Source organism: Danio rerio, chromosome 23, assembly GCF_049306965.1.
Source record: "Danio rerio strain Tuebingen ecotype United States chromosome 23, GRCz12tu, whole genome shotgun sequence".
NCBI classification, from domain to species: domain Eukaryota; kingdom Metazoa; phylum Chordata; class Actinopteri; order Cypriniformes; family Danionidae; genus Danio; species Danio rerio.
In genome coordinates this window covers 5,042,501-5,064,968 of record NC_133198.1, presented here as the reverse complement: position 1 = coordinate 5,064,968, position 22,468 = coordinate 5,042,501, and the positions used below count along the sequence as shown (strand labels likewise).

The following is a 22,468-nucleotide window of genomic DNA, read 5'->3' as shown; positions in this document are numbered from 1 at the left end:
GTTGTTTTATGGGGATATTTTGCACATGTGATATTGATAGCTATTCATTTTTCAGTTATGTATTGATGCTGGCACATATTCCATTTTACTAGTAACTAAGCTTGCATCGGCTGCTTAAATTACAGGTATAACTTGTCAAATGAAATTGCTAGTCAGAATTGCTATTTTATCAAAGCAACAAAAATAGTAGTATATTAGTCCAATATAATTAATTGGCAAAACATAATTGCCTATCAAATTAGTTTCGTTACTATAAAATGAGATACTGTTGTTTTAAAATTAATCAAATGTGCTATTTGTATTTTATTTGTAATCATGCACGAATTTATTATAATTGTTTTTGTTCACCAGTCACTGATATCAGTCCTGAAAATTTGTAACAATCCTTATGTCAAAGTCGCTACTAATTATGGTAAAAAAAAAAAAAAAAATATATATATATATATATATATATATATATATATATATATATATATATATATATATATATATATATATATATATATATATATATATAAACTTATAATAATGAAATACTATGTGTTGCATTAAAAGCTGGCAACTAGTTTTAAGAAACAAATTAGTTCAGATGCAAGAGTCTCTAAATACCATGTGACATTTTGTTCTAAAATTGATAGTTTAATTTATAATTTATTTATAGTGATTAACAGGTTCCTTTCTTTGCCTTCATGGTGAAATAACTGAAGAAAACATAACATGCTGAAAAAAAATCAGAAGAAAATGTCAGATGGGATTAGAGGCTTTGAGATCTGAACTCTTCAAATGTTAAAGCGACTTGCCATATACTGATGTGATAGCCTATATGGGCAAATAAAAAGAAAACGGGCTTAATCCTCACAGTAAAAGGTTCAATCAAAAAGGTGACTGTATGAACCTGACGGGTTAAATATGTACCCATTCCTCTGCGTCGTGGAAATGGAGGGTAACACTCGCACTATCATGACATGAACCTACAGCTTTGCCATCACGCAGACTTGCACTGACACGAAGCGCGCTAGAATAAGCCTACACGTCTGTGAACATCTTTTTAATGTTTACGCAGTTTTGGTTGTTCTGATCGGGGAAGTTTGGCTGCTTGAAGGCGCTGTTGATGCCTTCCTCGATCACCATATACTCCGACTTGCTGACCGATGACGTGCTTCGCGTCTTCTTCAGCTCCCCGGAGGAAGACAGAGGCTGGAGGCTGCCGATGTGCAGGTACTGCGCCTGCTCCTCTCCCTCAGTCTCTCGGTGGTAAAAGTAGTTGAAGTTTGACACGATGACAGGCACGGGCAGAGCGATAGTTAACACACCTGCGATCGCGCACAGGGAGCCGACGATTTTGCCCCCTATGGTGACCGGGTGCATGTCGCCGTATCCCACAGTCGTCATGGTAACCACCGCCCACCAGAACGCATCAGGGATGCTGTTAAAGCCCGAGTCCGGATCGTCAGCCTCAGCGAAGTAGACTGCGCTGGAGAAGAGAATAACCCCTATGAATAGGAAAAAAATCAACAAGCCCAGCTCGCGCATGCTGGCTTTGAGCGTTTGCCCCAAAATTTGTAGCCCTTTGGAGTGCCGCGAGAGTTTGAAAATCCTAAACACGCGGACCAGTCTGATGACCCGGAGAATGGCCAAGGACATCGCCTGTTGGCCGTTGCCTTGCCTCTCTGCGAGCTCGGTGCCCAAAGTGATGAAGTAGGGTATAATAGCAACGATGTCAATAATGTTCATGATGTTCTTCGAGAACGTGGCTTTGCTAGGGCACGCGAAGAACCGGACCAGCAGCTCAAACGAGAACCAAATGATGCACAGGGTCTCGACCACAAAGAACGGGTCGGAGAAGGGGCTCGTGAGGTACGGGATAGTTCCGTTTACAACCGGCGCGACCGTCGAGTCAATGTCGTCCCGAAACTCGGGTAACGTTTCCAGGCAAAAAATAACGATTGATATCAAAATGACCAGCACGGAGACGATCGCGATGCCCCTGGCAGGACCCGAGCTCTCCGGGTACTCAAACAGCAACCACACCTGTCGCTGAAACTCGTTGGTGGGCAAAGGGCGCTCTTCCTCTTTTATGAAGCCCTCATCCTCTCTGAATTTCTCCATGGCTTCCTCCCCGAGCTCATAGAAGCGAATCTCCTCGGAGAAAATGTCAATAGGGACATTTACTGGTCTCCGAATACGACCCCCTGACTGGTAGTAATATAAAATGGCATCGAAGCTCGGGCGATTCCTGTCAAAGAAATATTCGTTTCTGAGTGGGTCAAAGTAGCGCATTCGTTTCTTGGGGTCTCCAAGCAACGTCTCGGGGAACTGGGACAGGGTTTTGAGCTGCGTCTCGAACCTCAAGCCCGAGATGTTGATGACAACTCTCTCGCAACACTCATGGTCGGGCTCGTAGCGCTCCAGAGAGTGGTGCCCGGGCAGTGCCGCCGACTCCTCCAGCATGTTGTCGCATGCAACAATTGTCATAGTGTCGTTTTCTGTGTAGCCGTGGTTCACGAGATTGTTGCCCCGGTGCTTGCTCGAGAAAGGTGGAGGCGAGTGGAGGAGGCTGAGGTGGTCGTCCATACAGCTGTTAAAGTGGAGGGGCAGTGGAAGCCGCGCCTCCTCCACGATCTCCAGTCAGCCACAGCCGCCCGCCGCTGCCGCGCGTACTCCTCTCTTTCTCGAATCACTACTTTCTCAATCCAGTCTTCCCGCCCACGACGCGCGTACTGTGGTTTATAAACACGGCTGCTCCCGCCCCACGGCGCGCGGATGCTCATCACACATCTAAACTGCGCCCAATCAGAAACCCTGGCAGACATAAACACGAACCCCAGACGCGCGTCACCGATACATGCCCACCGTTTAGAGGAGGGGTGTGGGAGCGACATGTGTAGCCGTTTTTTATCTAAAATGAAAACGCATCAAGTACATTTGGTACATTAAGTGCGTTATTTATATAAAGTGTTTGCAAATGATTGGTGATGGTGTCTTGACAGTCAGTCTTATCTGTATACAACCTGTAGCCTGTTCAACGCAATGACTTTGAGAGAGGTCTTTTTTAAGCAACGGCACACGTTCATGTCCAAGCAACCTCCTTTTGGATCAGACGAAACACTAACTAAAGTTTCTGGAGAAAAAAACCCTGGTATCTACACTGGAAGTCTATGTGTGCCCTGATCATAACAGTCGCCTATTGTTGCATTATATTCAAAATAAGGAATGAAATGATTTTTTAAATGAATGTTGAAACTGGTGAATTGTTGAAATGATTATGTACCTTTAAGACCCTCCACCGTTTTGTTTTGACCTCATTTGGGGTGTTCAATGTTTAATTAGCTGAATCGGATCGCCCTCCGTAATTCGTACCCTGCCAATACGCAAATCCTGCTGAAATGTTATCGATAGGAAGTGCTGTGCTGTTGGTCTCTGGCGTGCTTTGCATACACGCGCACGATGAAGGCGCGCTCCTACATTCAGGATGTCAGCAAGAGCGCAAACCCCCACCTTTACAGAGATGAAAGGATCGACGCGCACTGGCGTCCCTGTGATTGATATTTGGAGCGCAGCGGGGACTTCATCTTCATGCGAACCCCATCCATGTTGTGTTCTGGCAATGATGCACTGGTTAATTTAGATAATGGTGGAGTTTGGAAGATATATATATATATATATATATATATATATATATATATATATATATATATATATATATATATATATATATATATATATATATATATATATATATATATATATATATTTTTTTTTTTTTTTTTTTTTTTTTTTTTTTTTTTTTCTTGGTGTGACAGGTGGCTGAATAACATGTATCATATGTGTAGTGTAAAGTGTGTTCTTTGTTCTTGGCTGTTGAACAATAAAAAAGACAAAAACAATGGAAAATATGTTGGAGCTGTCACCCTATAATCTTGCTACCTGAGCTCCATGGAGACCATTTATTCTGTTCTGTGACATGATGTTTATGTTTTGGCAACACCTGGGTTATTCCTACTATTTGGTGCCATTTTAGAGTAAACTGTCCCTAAAAAGATATATATATATATATATATATATATATATATATATATATATATATATATATATATATATATATATATATATATATATATATATATTTTTTTTTTTTTTTTTTTTTTTAAGAAAATCCTCTCTCAACTTTTTTTTTTGAACACACGTGGAATTCAGTTGAAAAATTACAACAGTTTGTAAACAAATACAATTTAGTTATGCTTTTAAATTATTCACTATATTCATCTTCAAAAAGACCTTAATCAGGGAACAATATTCATTTTTTTTAAATAAAAGATTTTTCAAAATAAAAGATTGTTCAGACTCAGATAATTTTGGCTCTATACACCAACACAATGTATTTTAAATGAAATTAACACGATGTACTTCAATTGATTGATTGATTTATAATTATTATTTTGTCCAATTACTTTTGGACCCTCAACAAGTGGGAGGCACATATGCAAACTGTTGTACTTCCTACATTGTCCACCTGATTTGGTTGTAAATACCCTCAAATTAAAGCTGACAGTCTGCAGTTAAAGCACATCTTGTTTGCCCAATTTTTAAATATTGTGTTGTATTATATGTATATTGTTACACTTTAATTTAAATTTACATTTGTTTACTTTTGAATGACGACAGACGATGGATGTTTTTTTATTTAGAATTTTTGTTTATAATTCGTTGTTGCTGGTAAAAATCGCTTAAACATGTTGAAAAAATTTGGGTGGCTTTGGGATCAGTTTAGAAATTTTCGAATGTGTAGTCCAATTGGGGGGGGGGGGTTGGGGGTTGCTAGCTATGTCTAGGTTCCTCCAGGTGCTCCAGTTTCCCCCACGGACCAAATACATGTGCTATAAGTAAACTGAATAAAGTACATATATACATATATAAAAATAGTACATGGGTGTTTCCTTGTATTATCAAGTCCTTTCAACCTTAACATAACTTAAGTTCAATAATTCAATATATATATAAGTTCACTAAACGTAAACCGCGTCCATTATAAAGTAGCTTAGTAAGAAATATAAAGTCCTATCAACATCATTAAAGTTAATTAAACTTAGACCACGTCGAAGTTGAAACTTTTTTTTTTTTTTACAGTGTAGTAACTAAATTAATGGTTATGCTGGCCGCAAAACAAACCTAAAATAGTAATGCATCAAATCAACACATCCAAAGCAACATAACATGTTTGAGCTATCTAATTAACCATTATACAAGTACTAATGAAGTATTTCTAGTTCTGCAGCTATGTCAAAACACTAATAAAAATCTACAAAGCACAGTTGGGTGTGTAAAAGCATGATGTTCTTGTCAGGTATGATAAAAATCACGGGAATGAGTAAAAGAAAATAGAGCTAACAATTAAAATTGTGTCAAAATTGTGCAAATCTGACTTTATAACTCAAATTTTTCACTTTTTATCTCAGAATTCTGACTTTTTATCTCAGATTGTTTTACTCAGATAGTTTTTTTTTTGTATTGTTGTTGAGTTTTTTTTTTTTTTTTTTTTTTTGCTTTATAACTTGCAATAGTCACTTTTTATCTAAAAAATTCAGGTCTTTTCAATTTTCTTTCTGTCGTGGAAAGTGGAAATGACCTTCTATTCCATTCAGTTTACAGTTTTTAAAGCAAAATGTGTGTAAGGATGTGCAGTGGAGTTTTGTTGTCACAAAAGAGTTTGTCATCTGAATGATGTTTTCTGTGCATTTTGTGTGAAAGCAATGAAAACACACACTTTAGCCCACGTAGTCTTCCATTGTGCTCTTGTGTTGAGACAAATATAGTGACTGTAAAAACTTGTAATGGGTCATCAGTAAGTCTTAAATATTTGCACAGATGTCTTCCTTTTGTTTATGAGTCACTTTAATTCTTGTGAGGTTTATCATACCTGCCAACCACAGTACAACATAAATGAGAAGTGTTTCAGCACACCCAACTAAAGTTTGCCATCCACCCTTGTTTGAAGTAAAAGGGTGGAGTTTGTTGTTTTTGTCTGCTGAGTAGCATTCAGTTTCAGTCTGTAGAGTAACTTCATTAGTGATCTTGCAATGGCCAGGTAATTGAATCCAGTACTTCAAGATGTTCTCTGCTTTCATTGCTCTGTCCTCCTAACTCTAGAGTGTATTGTGGAAGGGCAGTTTGTCCTTGGCCCAGCTAGCAAAATTCATGTAGCTCAAATCCGGCCCACACCAGAAGCTTACATCCGGCCCATATACCGCATAGAATGATGGCACTTGGGCGGTCCGCTCCTGTTTGCTAGATCTGGGCCACAATTAAGCCAAAGCAATATCACATGTCAGCAAGAATTTAACCAAATGAACCAGAACTGACCCTATTCTGGGCCACAGTTCGCTTTTATTCTGGCTCAGATCTGGCCCACACCAGACACTTACATCTGGACCACATACTCAATGAAATGATGTCTCTAGGGCAGTCCGCTCCTGATTGTCAGATCTGGGCCACAAATAAACCAAATCGGCTGCTCCTGCACTGGGGAAGATGATGGTCCAGGACTGCCACCTGAACCTGGCTGATTTGAGAGACGTTGACAAAGCTCGCTTTCTTAATGCTCCCATATCCCAGGCTGGTCTGTTCGGCAATACCGTTGGGGAGTTTACCCAGGAATTCTTAGCAGTGAAAGAGCAGTCCAAGGCAATGGGAGAAGTCTTCTACCAGCGGGCTTAGAAAACTGCTACTCCTACTGCCCCATCAACCTCGGCTGCTCCTTGCAGAGGGCATCCACCCGCGGCTTCAACACCTGCTCCCCTTCCACTGCCCACTCCACTGCCCCCGCCCTAGGGAACTGTTAAGTCTGGTAAATGGACCACGAAGCATCCCTGAGACAGGCCACTCGGAGATGAGTGGACCTGCTCTTTCCTCGGTGGGGGGGCAGAGGACCATTTCAGTCAATGTCTTCGACTATAAAAATACAGCAGCTGGCCTTTGGGCTGGCAGCAACCAAATTTTCTATATAAAGAGCAGTTTCCTTTTTCCCCGGATGTACAAACCCGAGCACTGCCAGTCTGGGACGCTCCGCCTTCTACCTCATAGTGCCGGGCCCCTTCGCCTCAGGCCCTCAGAGTGGAGCAGTATGGACTCCTTTCTCTCGCTCTGGCCTCACTGTGGGATCCAGGGAGGAAGGTAAGAGACATTCTCTTACTTTCAGCTCTTCCTCAGGACGCAACGCTTCCAGGGGTGAGCACTTTCTTCCCAAGCTGCCCCTCCGTTGGCACGTCAGCAATCGCTCCAATGATCCCTGGTGATCTGCCAGCCTGGTCAGCGATGCACAGCATGTCGCAGTGGCTCATACGGACAGTCAGACTTGGCTACACTATACAGTTCGCCATTCGCCTTTCAATCCCGAGAGCGCCCCTGTCTTGCGAGAGGAGATTGCACCAGGTGCCTCCAGTTCTCTCTAGCCAAGATGAAATCCGGGTTTTACAGCCCGTAGTTCATCGTGCCCCAAAAGAGCGGGGGGTTAAGACTAATCCTAGATCTGCGCAGACTGAACTGTCATTTACACAAGATGCCGTTCAGGATGCTTACTTCAGAGCGTCCGTCCTTGGGATTGGTTTGCAGCTATAGACCTGAAGGACATGTACTTCATGTCTCCATCCTTCCACACCACTGCCCATTTCTTCGGTTCCCGTTTGAAGGACAAGGGTGGCATTACAAAGTCCTCCCCTTCGGGCTCTTTCTGTCGACATGGGTTTTCACCAAACTTGTTGAGGGTGCCCTAGAGCCACTTCGGCTTGCGGGCATCCACATACTCAATCATCTGATTGGCTGATTTTAGCCTCCTCCAGAGATCAGTTGAATATGCACAGAAACAATGTGCTTTGGCACCTCGACCAGTTAGGGTCAACCGAGAAAAGAGCAAACTTTGCCCTGTGCAGAGGATCTCTTATCTCAGGCTGGAGCTGGATTCGATCACCATGGTTGCGTGGCTCTTCGAGGAGCACGCCAGGCTAATGCTTTATCTGAGCGAGCTCGACAGTGGAATGTTTAATGAATCTGAGACATAAGACGGTGCATGAAGTTTAACATCTTTTATCTTCTGACTGGAGCCCTTTATGTTTGAAGTCACTGCTAATTTCCAGTGGGACATTTTGTTCAGATGATGGCCAATTATTTGGTAGTTCTGAACAGAAGGAAGAGTTTTGTCACAATCAGCTACAGAGCTGAAAAGCTACTTGTGATGCAAAAAAAAAAAAAAAAAAAAAAAAAAAAAAAAATATATATATATATATATATATATATATATATATATATATATATATATATATATATATATATATTTACAACAATAAAAAAATTTTATAATTAGGAAACTGTGTATTTTACTTTTACAGTTTAAGACAGAATTATTAGCCATCCTGTAATTTTTTTTCTTTTTTAAATATTTCCCAAATTATTTTTAACAGAGCAAGGAAATTTTCACAGTATGTCTGATAATATTTTTTCTTCTGGAGAAAGTCCTATTTGTTTTATTTCGACTAGAATAAAAGCAATTTTTTAGTTTTAAATTTTTTAAACACCCACTTAAGAACAAAATTATAATCCCTTTAACTTAATATATATATATATATATATATATATATATATATATATATATATATATATATATATATATATATATATATATATATATATATTGATAGTCTATGGAACAAACCATCGTTGTGCAATAACTTGCCTTATTACCCTAACCTGCCTAGTTAACCTAATTTACATTCAGTAGTAATGCATTTAAATGTCACTTTAGGCTGTATAGAAGTTTCTTGAAATATATCTGGTAAAATATTATTTACTGTCTTCATGTCAAAGATTGTTGTGTTTAGAAATTGTGTTTAGAAATATGTTGAAAAAATCTCTCCGTTTAACAGAAATTGGTGAAAAAAATAAACAGGGGGGCTAAGAATTCTGACTTCAACTGTATATACTGTATAAATAGGACTGTATTATACTATTATACTGTGTATTGCATGGCTTTACTAACAAATTGGCATGTGTAACAATAATAGTCATTCGTGCCAACACAAACACATGCACGCACACACACAAACACAAGCACACACCAGCAGGCTGCATTTCGGGATGGAAATATTTTTAATGAAGACATAATACACCAGCTCATAGCCCCGAGTCAGCTTAGAGATGCTTAATTCTGCAGGAAGGACAGGAAGGATGCTGTTTACATGCTGTTGTTTCCTTATTGATTTGATTAACATGACGAAAGACGTTGTCCATTGTGCCCACAAACTGGGAGGGGAGATCCAGTGTTATAACATTCACTGTGAGCACTCTGTAATGTGCTGTTATTATACTATTTTTAGGATTTCGATTTGTTTGTAGGTCAAAAACACTTTAACTCTAAAATTAACAAAAGACACGACACAACCATGCGCTGCAATGGCAAGAACAAGAATGTGCTGCAATGCTGCAGCCTTAATTTCCTAAATTAAACTTGTTATTCAGGCCATGGTGCTATAAAAAAGTGCCAATCACGTTGTGATGAGAGAAGAGCTATGGGACCGCCAAAGGGGTTTTTAGCATGGTTTCCACTGGCTCAACTAAATATAGATGAATCTGAGTTCTTATTAACCAGCTAAATGAAGCTTCCTTGCGCACTGCGCTATATAATACTTTTAAAAAGATTCAGTTATGTGATGTAAGACTCAGCCGGATAAAAGCACTCTTTTTTTGAAAGCTTGACAATGCCGATAGTACTTTCGAATGCTTGAAATGCTATTTATTTCTAAAATGAAAAAGGCTTTAAAGGAACATTTGCTGAGATGTGTTTTGCCTTTAGTCTGTTATCTGAATTGCTATGTAAGTTAACCATTAATGCCCCCCTTTTTAAATATTGTGAAGTGTGTGTTTTGTGAGTGTAACCCCGCCGGTCCTACACCATCCAACCCGCTCTGGGCTGGTTTCGAACTGGTGACCTTCCGCATGGGAGTGGGTTGCTCTACCAAGGAGGCTAAAGACCATAGCCTCTATAGCCTCAGCTGTATTGTTTCTGAAAAGGATGTTGTGCTCTCTTCCATTTCATTATTCATTTATTCCCATCCACTAGGTGAGACTGTGGATATGCAAAAGAGAGATGCATGGAAAGAAAAGAGTAAAAGTGAATGGCTAACTGATACTGTGTTGTTTTGGTTTCTTGTGCTGGCATCCCAAGTAAACAGAACATAACAGCTGTTTGTGCACTGATAACTGTAATAAGTGGCCTGAAGTAAATTTATTGAGCAAACTCGTTGCCTCAATTTAATTGAGTAATGGAGTCTCCCAAAACTTGCATCATTTCATTTTCTTGTCGGCTTAGTCACTTTATTAATCTGGGGTTGCCACAGCGGAATGCACTGCCAACCTATTTAGCAAGTTTAACAATGCCCTTCCAGCTGCAACCCATATCTGGGGAACATCCACACGTACACTACGGACAATTTAGCCTACCCAATTCACCTGTACCAGGAAACTGGAGTACCCAGAGGAAACCCACGAGAACGCAGGGAGAACATGCAAACTCCACACAGAAACACCAACTGAGCCGAGAATCGAACCAGCGACCTTCTTGCTGTGAGGCGAACGTGCTACCCACTGCGCCACTGCGTCACCCAAAATTTAGGTGAGCTGAACAATTTAAGTATACTCAAGAATTCAGTCAACTTATTAGGGTTTTCAGTTCAGTGTAACAGCACTGGCAGGTAGGGCTGCATTTACACTGCAGATCGTGATGGTCAATTCCGATTTTGAGACTGTTTCTGATTTTTTTTTTTGATGACCTACTTACATCATCTTTTAAAAGTGACTCGTATCCGATCGTCTGCATTTACACAGCACACGGCAAAGACGCAATGAGCCAGAAAAAAAAGAGCGGGAGCTGACTAACAGCTGATAATTAAAGAGTGCTCTTTTCTCTATTCCTGTATCTGATTGCAGCTTTTGACAAGCTGTTTTACTATAGTTTATGACAGAAAGGTTCTCATTTGTCCATCTTCTTTTGATATACAGGCTTTTTTAAAACTTTTAGGCATCTTAATGTAATGTCCATGGGGTGATTTATGCATTTGATGTATGCACTAGTTTTATATTAGTTTATATTGGTTCTGTGGCGGACATTGCGCTCTCTCTCTCTCGTTAACATGCTTAAGTACGTGTGCTATATGACAAAATAAAAACTGTTTAAGTCCTCGTGTATGAGATTTAAAGTTTGAGACTCTGCTGAAGTGATTAATAACCACCTCTTCAAGCAGGTCTCGGTACGCTTTTTTGGTCTGCTTTTGGTGCGCACTCGAGTATGATTGCTGCATTCACACCTGCCCAAACGAACCGCTCCAAGAGGGAAAATAAACTCTGGTGCGATTCAACCGAACAAAATAAGGCAGGTGTGAAAGCACCCTAAGACAGCCAATAAAATTTTTCATTTATGTTTTCATTTACATTTTACATTTTCTTTGCTGATTATAAAACCAGCTAAACATGAAGAAACGGTCTGGCGCATAGGACTCTAAAGTAAAAATCACTTGTTCTATGCCCGACAAGACTTATTTTGACAAATAAATAGTTTTACTACAGATTTCATTTTTTCTTTCTTTCTTTCTTTCTCTTTCTTTCTTTCTTTCTTTCTTTCTTTAATCCTGCCTCCTCAGACATAATTAGTTATTTCCTGCTCTACAGTCTTGGCAACACATGATTTTACTACATCTTTTTACAGCATTTCCTTCTACTCTCTGAACAGGATGCCGGCAGTGATGTCTGTTTTGAAAGGCTCAGCTGTTAGTTTCCCTTAAACACACACACACACACACACACACACACACACACACACACACACACACACACACACACACACACACACACACACACACACACACACACACACACACACACGATCTTGCTAATTAACATAGCAGACAATCAGTCTGAACAGCAGCTGCTGACAGCACACACTGTGGCCATTCAAGAGCTCCGCTACTGAGCCAAGCAAAATAAATATCTTTTTAGTTAAGAGGAAAACCAGGCTTGGAAAAAATTATCTATTCCAACATACTGTGGGTTTTTGATAAGGGCTGTACCATTGTTACTTTTGCTCATATTGTTAATTTAGGAAAAACTTGAACATTTTACTCTTAGAGAACAATATTTACAATGCATTGTCAACAACCTCTCGACCCTGCAAGGTAGGCTCTCTGTTACATTTTTGGTCATGAAGAGACAATTCAAGAGTGTATAAAATCTCAATATTTCAAAAGTTTAGTAAATTTTGATTAAATTGTTCCTTACATTGTTCCAAACCCAGCTAGCAAAATTCATGAGGCTCAAATCAGGCCCACATACCACATGAAATGATGGCACTTGGGCGGTCTGCTCTTGTTTGCCAGATCTGGGACACAAATAATTCAAAGCAATTTCACATATCTGCCAGAACTCAAATAAATGAACCAGAACAGATCCTATACAGCCTCAGTTTGCTTTTATTCTGGCCCAGATCCGGCCCACACCAGACACTTACATCTGGACCACATACTGAATGGAATGACGGCTCTGGGGCGGTCCGCTCCTGTTTGTCAGATCTCGGCCACAAGTAAGCCAAAGCAATACCACATATTAGCCAGAATTCAACCTAATAAACCAGAACTGACCCTATTCTGGGCCACAGATTGCTTTTATTCTGGCCCAGATCTGGCCTATTACTTCTAATAATGGATTAAACAGCGGTAAACATCAGTGAATTATATTATTTCATCACAGGTTGTGCCTCACTTCATTTTGTTTGCTGTAATGAACAACTTTTCAAGCAAAGTTCTTAAAAGTAACAGCAGCCCAAAAGAAAATTTATATTAAGAGGTTCAGGGCTATGAGTCCAACTAAGCCAAACATGTTTCTCCATTACGGTGACTTTAGTCTATGTGGTCCACATATGTTTTAAGATAACTGGGCCACATTTGCCATATCCTCTGGGCCACTTTAGGCTCAAAACCACATTAGCCAGAGCTAACTGTGCCAAATATTTTCCAAAAGTGGCCCACATTTGTTTTAGGATAACTGGGCCCCATTTGCCATATCTTCTCTGGGCCTCTATAGGCTCACAGCCACAACAGCCAGAACTTTCTGTGCCAAATATTTGCCAAAAGTGGCCCACATATGTCTTAGGATAACCGGGCCACATTTGCACCTACACATGTGAGCTACTTTAGGTTTAGACCCAGATTACCCTTAAATGACTCTGCCACATTTTTGCCTACTGCGGTCCACATTTGTCCTCATCATTTGGGCCAGATTGATCCTTTTCCACATGGGCCACATTGGGCTCACATTCAGATTCCATTTTGCCATAAGTGCCAAATCTTTGCATTAAATGGCCCAAATATGAAGTTGAATCTTTGGCCCCCCTTTACCATTGTACAGGTGGTTCACTTCAGGCTCACATTTGTTGTGTCTGGGCTGAAAGAATACCACCAGTGCCGCATAACTGCCTAAAGTGGCCCACATTCGTATGCTGTCTGGGTAAGACCAATGGTTATGGTTGTTTAGCCTGTATATTTTTTTTTGTTTGTTGAAGTCTCAAGAGCATTTTATGAATCACTAGGACAACAGTGTCAGCTAAAAAATGGTAATTTATTATACATTTGTTAGGGGTGTAACGGTACATGTATTAATCCCAAACCATGATGGTACACTAAAAAATGGCCATGATTTCAACGGTAAAAAACTGTAAAAATGCTACAGTACAAATCCGTAACCTGGTTAACGGTATGTTTGCTTAATATATTCGGCGAATAACCGTCAATTGACTTTTCCAGAATTCCCTCCATGGCACATAACTTTTTATGCATTTGGTTGACAATAATATGGATCTTTTTAGTTGTTTCCCCATCAGTTGTGTACATTAGAGATTTATGTTACATCTAATATTGATAAATAATGTTTATTTCATGACTTTAATTTTATGCGTGTTACCATACTGGTGTTTAGTAGCTGTGTGGATGACACTGAGCACCTTCTACATGCTGATACTCTTTTCTGGTTGTGGGTAAAGTTGATTGTGATGAGCATTGGCTCATTATGTAACTTCCTCATCACTACCTGCATGTGGGTGTAAATGTTGATCATTCAAAATACAGACATATTTCCTCTATAAATTAACAAAATACAGTAATTTACAAATGAAAAATTACTTTTACGGTTTGTACCGTGTTTTTAACGGTAAAGTACTGGCAACCACAGCTGCCTTTTTTTTTCCCGTAAATTTTACAGATTTTTTTTACAGTGTACAGGGGTGACAGTTCAGTTCACATGAAACAGACCACATCTTAGCAGCCATTCACAAAAAAATGCATCTTTGCATCTTAAAACACAGCGCTCAGAAATAGTTGCACCATTTTGCTGTTGTCATGTCAAATCAATTGAATTCAAATCAATTCATCTTCATTTCTATAGCACTTATACAATGTAGATAGTGTCAAAGCAGCTTAACATAGAAGTTTTAGTAAAAAGAGTTTAGAGTTTCAGAGTAAGTTCAGTGTGGTTTAATTTTCACTGCTGAAAGTCCAAACACTGAAGAGCAAATCCATCGATGCGCAGCTCCACAAGTCCCAAACTAAAGCCAGTGGTGACAGTGGTAAGGGAACAAACTTCACCAATTGAAGGAAGTTAAGAAAAAAAAATACCTAGAGAGAAATCAGACTCAGTTGGGCATGACCACTTCTCCTCTGGCCAAACTTCCTGTGCAGAGTTGCAATCTAGATGCCGGAGGCTGGAGAACGCTGGACATCCATCGTGGATGAGCTGCAAGTGTGAGTAGTTCACCGGAGGATGTTCAGGCTGGCCCACAGTATCATTGTGGACACTCATCACTAGTGTCACATTTGTTTTACGCAGCGGATGCCCCTCCAGCTGCAACCCATGCCTTGGGAAACATCCATACACACTCATTCAAACACATACCCCCCTATGGACAATTTAGCTTACCCAATTCACCTGTACCACGTCTTTAAACTTGAAGGGGAAACCGGAGCACCCGGAGGAAACTCACGCCAACATGCAAACTCCACACAGAAATGCCAAATGTCCCAGCCGAGTCTCAAACCAATGACCTTCTTGCTGTGAGGCAAACGTGCAACCCACTGCTCCACCGTGCAGCCTCGCATCAATGTAAAAATGATAAAAATGATGTGGATTTGTTTAGATTATTTAAATCACTAGTAAAATCCAGAGTAAACATTGAATATATCCATTATCAACAAACAAAACGTGTGGATTTATCTGAAATGTTATAGTGTTAAAAATTCCGTTGTTGCTGTGTATGAATTTGATCTTGTTTTATATTGGTAAATGGTTTATATATACGTGAATGATTTGTGTTTCTATATTCATTTTTTGTTTACAAAGAAACACTAATTGCATTTAAAATGTACAGTATAATTGTATTTATGTAGTAAAATGAAGTACTTTTGAAGGTCTCTCTCTTATTTCACTTGCTTTTCAAATGGGCCTACAAATCCCTGCTGATTCTCTGCTTTCTCTTTTCTTTCATTCTTTTTTTCATTCATCCTTTTTGTCTCGCTCTGTCCATGACTGAGTTTAATCAGAACAAGGTGTAAATTATTCAAGGAAGCTTGTTGAATAAAGGTCTTTGATTGCCTTTTTTTTTTTTTGTCTAGCCGGCTGCATTATTAAAAAGCCATGCCATGATTGTCTATCAGCAAGTGTTACAAAGGTACATGCTTCAAACCACCACAGAAACCCATTCGCTCAACTCACGATCTCTCTCCCAGAGCTCGTTTACATTCAGGTCATACTGCCTGTGGCGCATGGTCAAGGTCACCCTCATACACTTCATAATGTGTGCAGATGGGAAGAGGCAGTTTTATGTCACATTATGAGTGTGAATGGATGTTTCCCAGAGATGGGTTGCAGCTGAAAGGGCATTCATTCATTTTCTTGTCGGCTTAGTCCCTTTATCAATCTGGGAATGCCACAGCGGAATGAACCGTCAACTTATCCAGCATATGTTTTACCCAGCGGATGCCCTCCCAGCGTTCCCGTGGGTTTCCTCCGGGTGCTCCGAGCCCTTGATTTTTGATTAGGCCTACCTTAAAGGACCAGCGAGTAACGAAATGCAGAGGTTTCTCTTTTCGTCTGGCATGTGGTATCAAATTCCATAAAAAAAAAAGTGAAACATACGAAATTAGATGAAACTCTAGAGAAAATGCTGGATAGGCTGGTGATGCGACATTAATTGTTTCATACCGAAACTTTCCTTCTAATAGTGCTTACTTGGTCTTATCCATATTTCTTTGCATGTTGAACACACGTCGGCCACAACGGGGAAAAATTAATTGCGTATTTTTTTAACGTGTTAACTATTTTAAATTAATTGCATGCGTTAACGCACTAATTTTGACAGGACTAATGTGTATGTATATATATATATATATATATATATATATATATATATATATATATATATATATATATATATATATATATATATATATATATATATAGTCACGATCACCAGCAATCGTATTCAGTTTTATTGCTGGTTCTCACTCACAACAAACCATGGACTACACTTCCGCCTTTTCCTGGACTACATATTCATACATGCACTTTGCCCAGACACCCATGCTCACTCATCTAGACTGATTACACTCGCTACACCTGAGGATTGTCAGAGACTGATTGCATACCCTACTTAAGCCATACATCCACCCTTTCAGTTTGCCAAGTCTTGTTTATCCTGTGATGACATTACAACGCGTTTACCTTGTCTTCTTTTCCTGTGTTTCGACCCAGTCTTGTTTAGCCTTGTTCTCCTGTTTAGCCGCCTGCCTTACGACTTATAGCCTGTTTAATAACTACGATTCTGGACTGCCTGTATATACCCGTTTGCACCTGTATTGACCATTGCTAGCCTGACAACGGATAAACCTGCATATTGGGTCTTACCTCCAGTTGTGGGTGTCATCCCCCGTTGTTATATATATATATATATAACTTATCCAGCATATGTTTTATGCAGCGGATGCCCTTTCGAATGCTACTTATCATTGGAAAACATCCATACATACTCATTCATACACATACAATACAGACAATTTATCTTACCCCAAGGCGAATATGGGGAGAACATGTAAACTCCACACAGAAACGCCAACTGACTCAGCCGAGGCTAGAAATAACGACCTTCTTGCTGTGAGGCAAACGTGGTACCCACTGTGCCACCATGCAGCCCTGATGACAGACATTCAGGCTTTGAATGTGAATATGATGTAACAAAAATAAAATCATATGAACTGTCAGAATGACCACTCTGGTCATTCTTGAACTTAGGTTATTCTGGTAATTCTCCATTAAGAAATAAAATAAATATTTGCCTTTTTATGGTTTAATTATTCATTTTCATTGGCTTACCAACTCCCTTCAGCTTCTCAGGTTGGGATACCCTCAAATGAGATAGTTCTCTGGGTGCAAGAAAGTACACACAGTCTTCAAGTGTAGACTGAAAGTTTAGATCCAAACAGACATTTTAAAATGTCCTTCTAAGCACTCCCATTGCCCCAAAGTTGGATAAAAAGCTTCCCCCAGAGAGCAAAAAATGTATAATAATAACAGGAGGGATATGAAAAGTCCTTCACAAGTGTTGAGGGAGTCTCTGAAGGGAGAGTAAGGCAAAGTGGGTCTGTTCAGAAGGTTGCTCCTGGCAAAGACAAAACGACCCAGTTACTAAACACAGCCAAGACACTGCACAAATGAAGGACAGGCAGGCCACCCAAGAGGAGAGGGGCACGCTGGCCGATATAAATGACTTATTGCCCCACTGCACCATCCAGAGAGGGAGTGAGCAAGCAAAAGAGAGAGCAAGAGAGAGGTTTAATAATACTTTCATCTTAAAAATTCCTTAAATCCCTGATTTAAAGGGTCACGAAACACCAAAACATGTTTTGAGCTGTTGACAGTCGTATATGTGTCCCACACTGCTAAAACACCATTAGGACACCTATATTTCACTAAAAGGTGTAAATTGGTTGTTTTTGCGTTATTTCAAGCAAATTCGTACTTCCGGTTTGAAACGAATTTTTGAAGCTGCGTCACGGTCATGACATAATAGCGTGTATTCCAGCATGTAGACTGGGCGTCTGTGCCAGAGTGTGTCTTATTACGTCTTACAGTGTGCTGCATGAATGCATGAGTAAGGCTTGGTTTAAACCAATCAGCGTGCTCTATTGTGCAACTTCATTAATATTCATTAGTCACAGTGTTTAGACGACACTCACACCATGTTGTATTGGCAAAAGAAGCGTGAAGTGTTGCTTTTATAGTTTGCTGCAGTTAAGTTTCATTTTCATTTTCTCTCTGTGAGAGCTCAGACTCACTTGTGGATTAACAGTGTACGCGACGCTCGACAACAATAACTTGCGTGTCTAAGGAGGATTATTGTTTACCTGAGAGCTGTTCTCATCTGCAAACGCTGAGATCCGGATTCGCTTGTAGTCTCCTCTTAATAAAGACACGGCTCTAGTTGCTGGTGAATCTGTCCTGTCTCTACAGATTTGGTAAGTGAGCGATCAGTGCTCTTTGTTTATTCATTTTGTTCGTATCGAACTAAGTTAACCATTGCACCGAGTGTAAACATGTTAGCACCACAACCAAACTTTAACCTCGTGTAGGGTTTTCACCGCATTTTGTGACCGGAATAACACACGCGGCTTTCTGACGCTACCTGCCGCGTGCATCTAAGTTTACGGGAAATGCGGAGGTTTTTTTTCTCTCATTCGCCGTGCGGTATCAAACATTGCATGAAAAATACACACTTAGAGCAGCTCCTCGAATCAAATATCTCGTTTGTCGCGAGGGGCATGAATGAATTCCCTGAATGAAAGAGCCAAACTGCAGTTAAAGTCCACCATTTAATAATTTGGCAAATAATTCGACTACAGATGTCCATGTAGGTTAAACACAATCACTTTCTAATGTGTGTGTGTGTGTGTGTGTGTGTGTGTGTATTTTGACTCTGAAACTCGCGCGTGCCCAAATAGACACTCCCACACCCTCCTACTTTTCTTCCTCCGACACTCCCCCCTAAAAGAGCTGGACACGCCCACTTTTCTGACTTTTTCCAAAGTAGAGGTGTGAAAACACCCTGCTGAAACGAGGGGGTTTCATGGCCCTTTAAAAATCACATCTCAGATACATTTAATTTCCCAATGTTGGAAGGGCGTCCGCTGTGTAAAACATGTGCAAGTTGGCGGTTAATTCTGCAACCCTATTTATAGGAATGAAGTAGAAATTTCATTCTGTCCTTAATAAATGGACTAAGCCGAAAAGAAAATGAATGCATGAATGAGATGCACTCAAATGCAATAAAAAAAGAAAAACAAGTACATAAATTAGAGGTGCAGTAGGTGATCTGCCAAAATGCTAACCGCTTAGCATATTATCTTTGGACGGCAGGGAGGGACTGTGATTTAAAGCCACACCCCCTAAAAAATCAGTATTTCAGTGGCTGAACAACACGCCTGTGCATATAAGTCATTCATAACAGAACACAATCTTACATAAGCTTAGCCTGACTAAGTTTTAAAACAACATTACCTGTCTAACAGTAATAATTCAGCCATGGTGTCGTCCTTCCCCCAGCGTCCAATAATGATTCAGGTTTTTCAAAGTTTCAATTCAGCATTTGATTTCTCTTGGTCTGTCTCGTGACCGGGCGGCCGCATTGAGGGGAATTATACCCGCGCCTGGCTTTACAGTGATCGGCCCGAGCTCGTCTGTCCTTCGGCGCCTCCGACTCGGGATCGGCGAGCGGCCCCAGCTCGCTCACGCGTATGCATTTGTGATGCAGACGGGCACGCGCTAATGGCAGATCTGCGTGAACAGATGCGCAGAAGTCCAAATCTACATTTGCTGACACAGTCTGACCTGCTTATCGGAATTATGGGAGATGTCGGTCCGACTCTATTTAATTGGATAAATTTTTTTTAGTTTTATGCTTTACCCAGAATATAAAAATACATATAAACACATTTAGATCATTTCTGTAATCATTACTATTGAACTGTGAAGAGACTTTCAACCAGCACAACAAAAAATGTTTCTGAAGACAATCACCTACTGCACCTTTAATTTAAAAACCAAAAGATTATGATGTACAACACATAGGATCTCACATATACACCAACTTCAATAAAATCCAGTTACATTATTTGTTAAGCTGTAGTATGCAAATTAATTTTTTATTTTTGCTGGCATTAAATATAAAAAAGCGTTACATTCTTTCTCTTCAGAAATCAATGAAACCATGTTCTTAGTAATTCAAACAAATTACCTAATCTATTACATAAAAAATAAGTGCCCTAGAACTTTAATTACAGTTGAAAAGTCACACAGCTAAATATTTTTACAGTTTTGTAACGCGGAGGCTGAGGCTTTGCTCGAATCCATGTGTGGAAGTTTATTAAAAAGGTGAGACAATTGTTTTGTTTCTGTAGTATTGTAATACAAATACTACAGGAACACAACTTTAGATCGCCAGCACACAAGATGCACATCGTTACAATAAACAATCTTTAACAATCATTAAATATTGTTGTTTAAAATATATGATACAGGTTTCATTGTGGTTTATACAGAAGTGCAGAGGGAACAGTGCAGACAGTTGATACTCTGAACTAAGTTTATTTATTCCATCATAATGTAGCTTTACTGTCATTTTTTTCTCACCGCACGTCCCCATATAGAAAGCTGATATGTGGCATGATATATGGATATATGGTAGTGGCGCAGTAGGTAGTGCTGTCGCCTCACAGCAAGAAGGTCGCTGGGTCGAACCTCGGCTCAGTTGGCGTTTCTGTGTGGAGTTTGCATGTTCTCCCTGCCTTTGCGTGGGTTTCCTCCGGGTGCTCTGGTTTCCCCCACAGTCCAAAGACATGCGATACAGGTCAATTGGGTAGGCTAAATTGTCCGTAGTGTATGAGTGTGTGTGTAAATGAGTGTGTGGATGTTTCCCAGAGATGGGTTGCGGCTGGAAAGGCATCCGCTGCGTAAAAACTTGCCAGATAAGTTGGCGGTTCATTCCACTGTGGCAACCCCAGATTAATAAAGGGACTAAGCCGACAAGAAAATGAATGAAGAGTCAATAATTTGTCAAAATAGTGCAAAAATCACTGTTTACATTTTTAACCATATCATACATCACTATTTTCACAATGCTAAGATTAGCAGAACAGTACCACCCAGTGGAGAAAAAGTGAACTATACAGGAACCAGCACAATGACCCTTCAGAAATCATTCTAATATACCCATTTGTTTAATGCAGTTTTTATTAATATTATCATTAATAAAATTAATCATTGGGAACACTCTTATGTGACACTATATTATTACGTGCCTTAATTTAAGTCTGGCAAGGTAAAAAAGTGGAGGAGCGAATAGAGGATGATCCAAAACAAAACACCATAGCCTTTAGCAAACATTGAATGGTGCCTGCTGTGTATATTCAAAGTAAACTTACATGAGTATGTACTCGTGTACCTTTATTCTGAGAGTGTATGAAGAGGATAAAGATTCTGTGTGGAATGTCAGTGACCTGAGCTCTGGTAAAGGATGTGAAGCTGCTCAAATGAGAAAGTTTATTGTTTTATTTCATGGCATATGTTTTAGGGAATTCCTGTGTGTGAGTGTCCATACATCTTAAATTTTCAGCTCCATTAATTTTCATGGAGCTCAAGAAATCGAAATTATCTTACACGGGCAGTTTGATATTTCATTTATTAGATTTTGATATTGGGCAAGGCAGTGGCGCAGTAGGTAGTGCTGTCGCCTCACAGCAAGAAGGTCGCTGGGTCAAACCTCGGCTCAGTTGGCGTTTCTGTGTGGAGTTTGCATGTTCTCCCTGCCTTCGCGTGCGGTTCCCTCCGGGTGCTCCGGTTTCCCCACAGTACAAAGACATAAGGTACAGGTGATTTAGGTAGGCTAAATTGTCCATAGTGTATGAGTGAGTGTGTGAATGTGTGTGTGGATGTTTCCTAGAGATGGGTTGCGGCTGGAAGGGAATCCGCTGTGTAAAAACCCTGGATAAGTTGGCGGTTCATTCCGCTGTGGCGACCCCGGATTAATGAAGGGACTAAGCCGACAAGAAAATGAATGAAAAAGATTTTGATATATTTGACATTGATATATCAATGTAGGATCCCTGCATACACAGTGCATGTGTGTTGCAGGCCCTTCCTCCGGAGACCCAGCAGACAGATTACTGTTAAACAGTATAATAGAATGAAAACCACGCAGTCACGTCTGCTCCTTTGCAGCTCCTTTGACGATCTGCTCATTTATTGTCCAGCATCATAATAAAACAATACAACTGCTTTTAACTTCTTTAAAATTCACAATAAACTGTCTGTCTTTCTTATTTTGTCATTTTAC

General features: G+C 40.0%; 2 protein-coding genes across 2 annotated transcripts in view; both read right to left on the bottom strand.

The window, feature by feature from the left end:
- The window catches only part of zgc:113278, an 852,580-nt gene that overhangs the window by 13,181 nt on the left and 816,931 nt on the right, over window positions 1-22,468 (bottom strand). The window lies entirely within an intron of this gene.
- Window positions 553-2,704, bottom strand: LOC100330283 (potassium voltage-gated channel subfamily A member 3). The gene has a single exon (XM_005174099.6). It carries the CDS (start codon window positions 2,572-2,574, stop codon window positions 1,027-1,029), a length of 1,548 nt encoding a protein of 515 aa, XP_005174156.1. The 5' UTR covers window positions 2,575-2,704; the 3' UTR covers window positions 553-1,026.

Coding starts and splice junctions, on each gene's coding strand:
- LOC100330283 (XM_005174099.6), bottom strand. CDS start 2,574: ATGGACGACCACCTCAGCCTCCTCCACTCGCCTCCACCTTTCTCGAGC.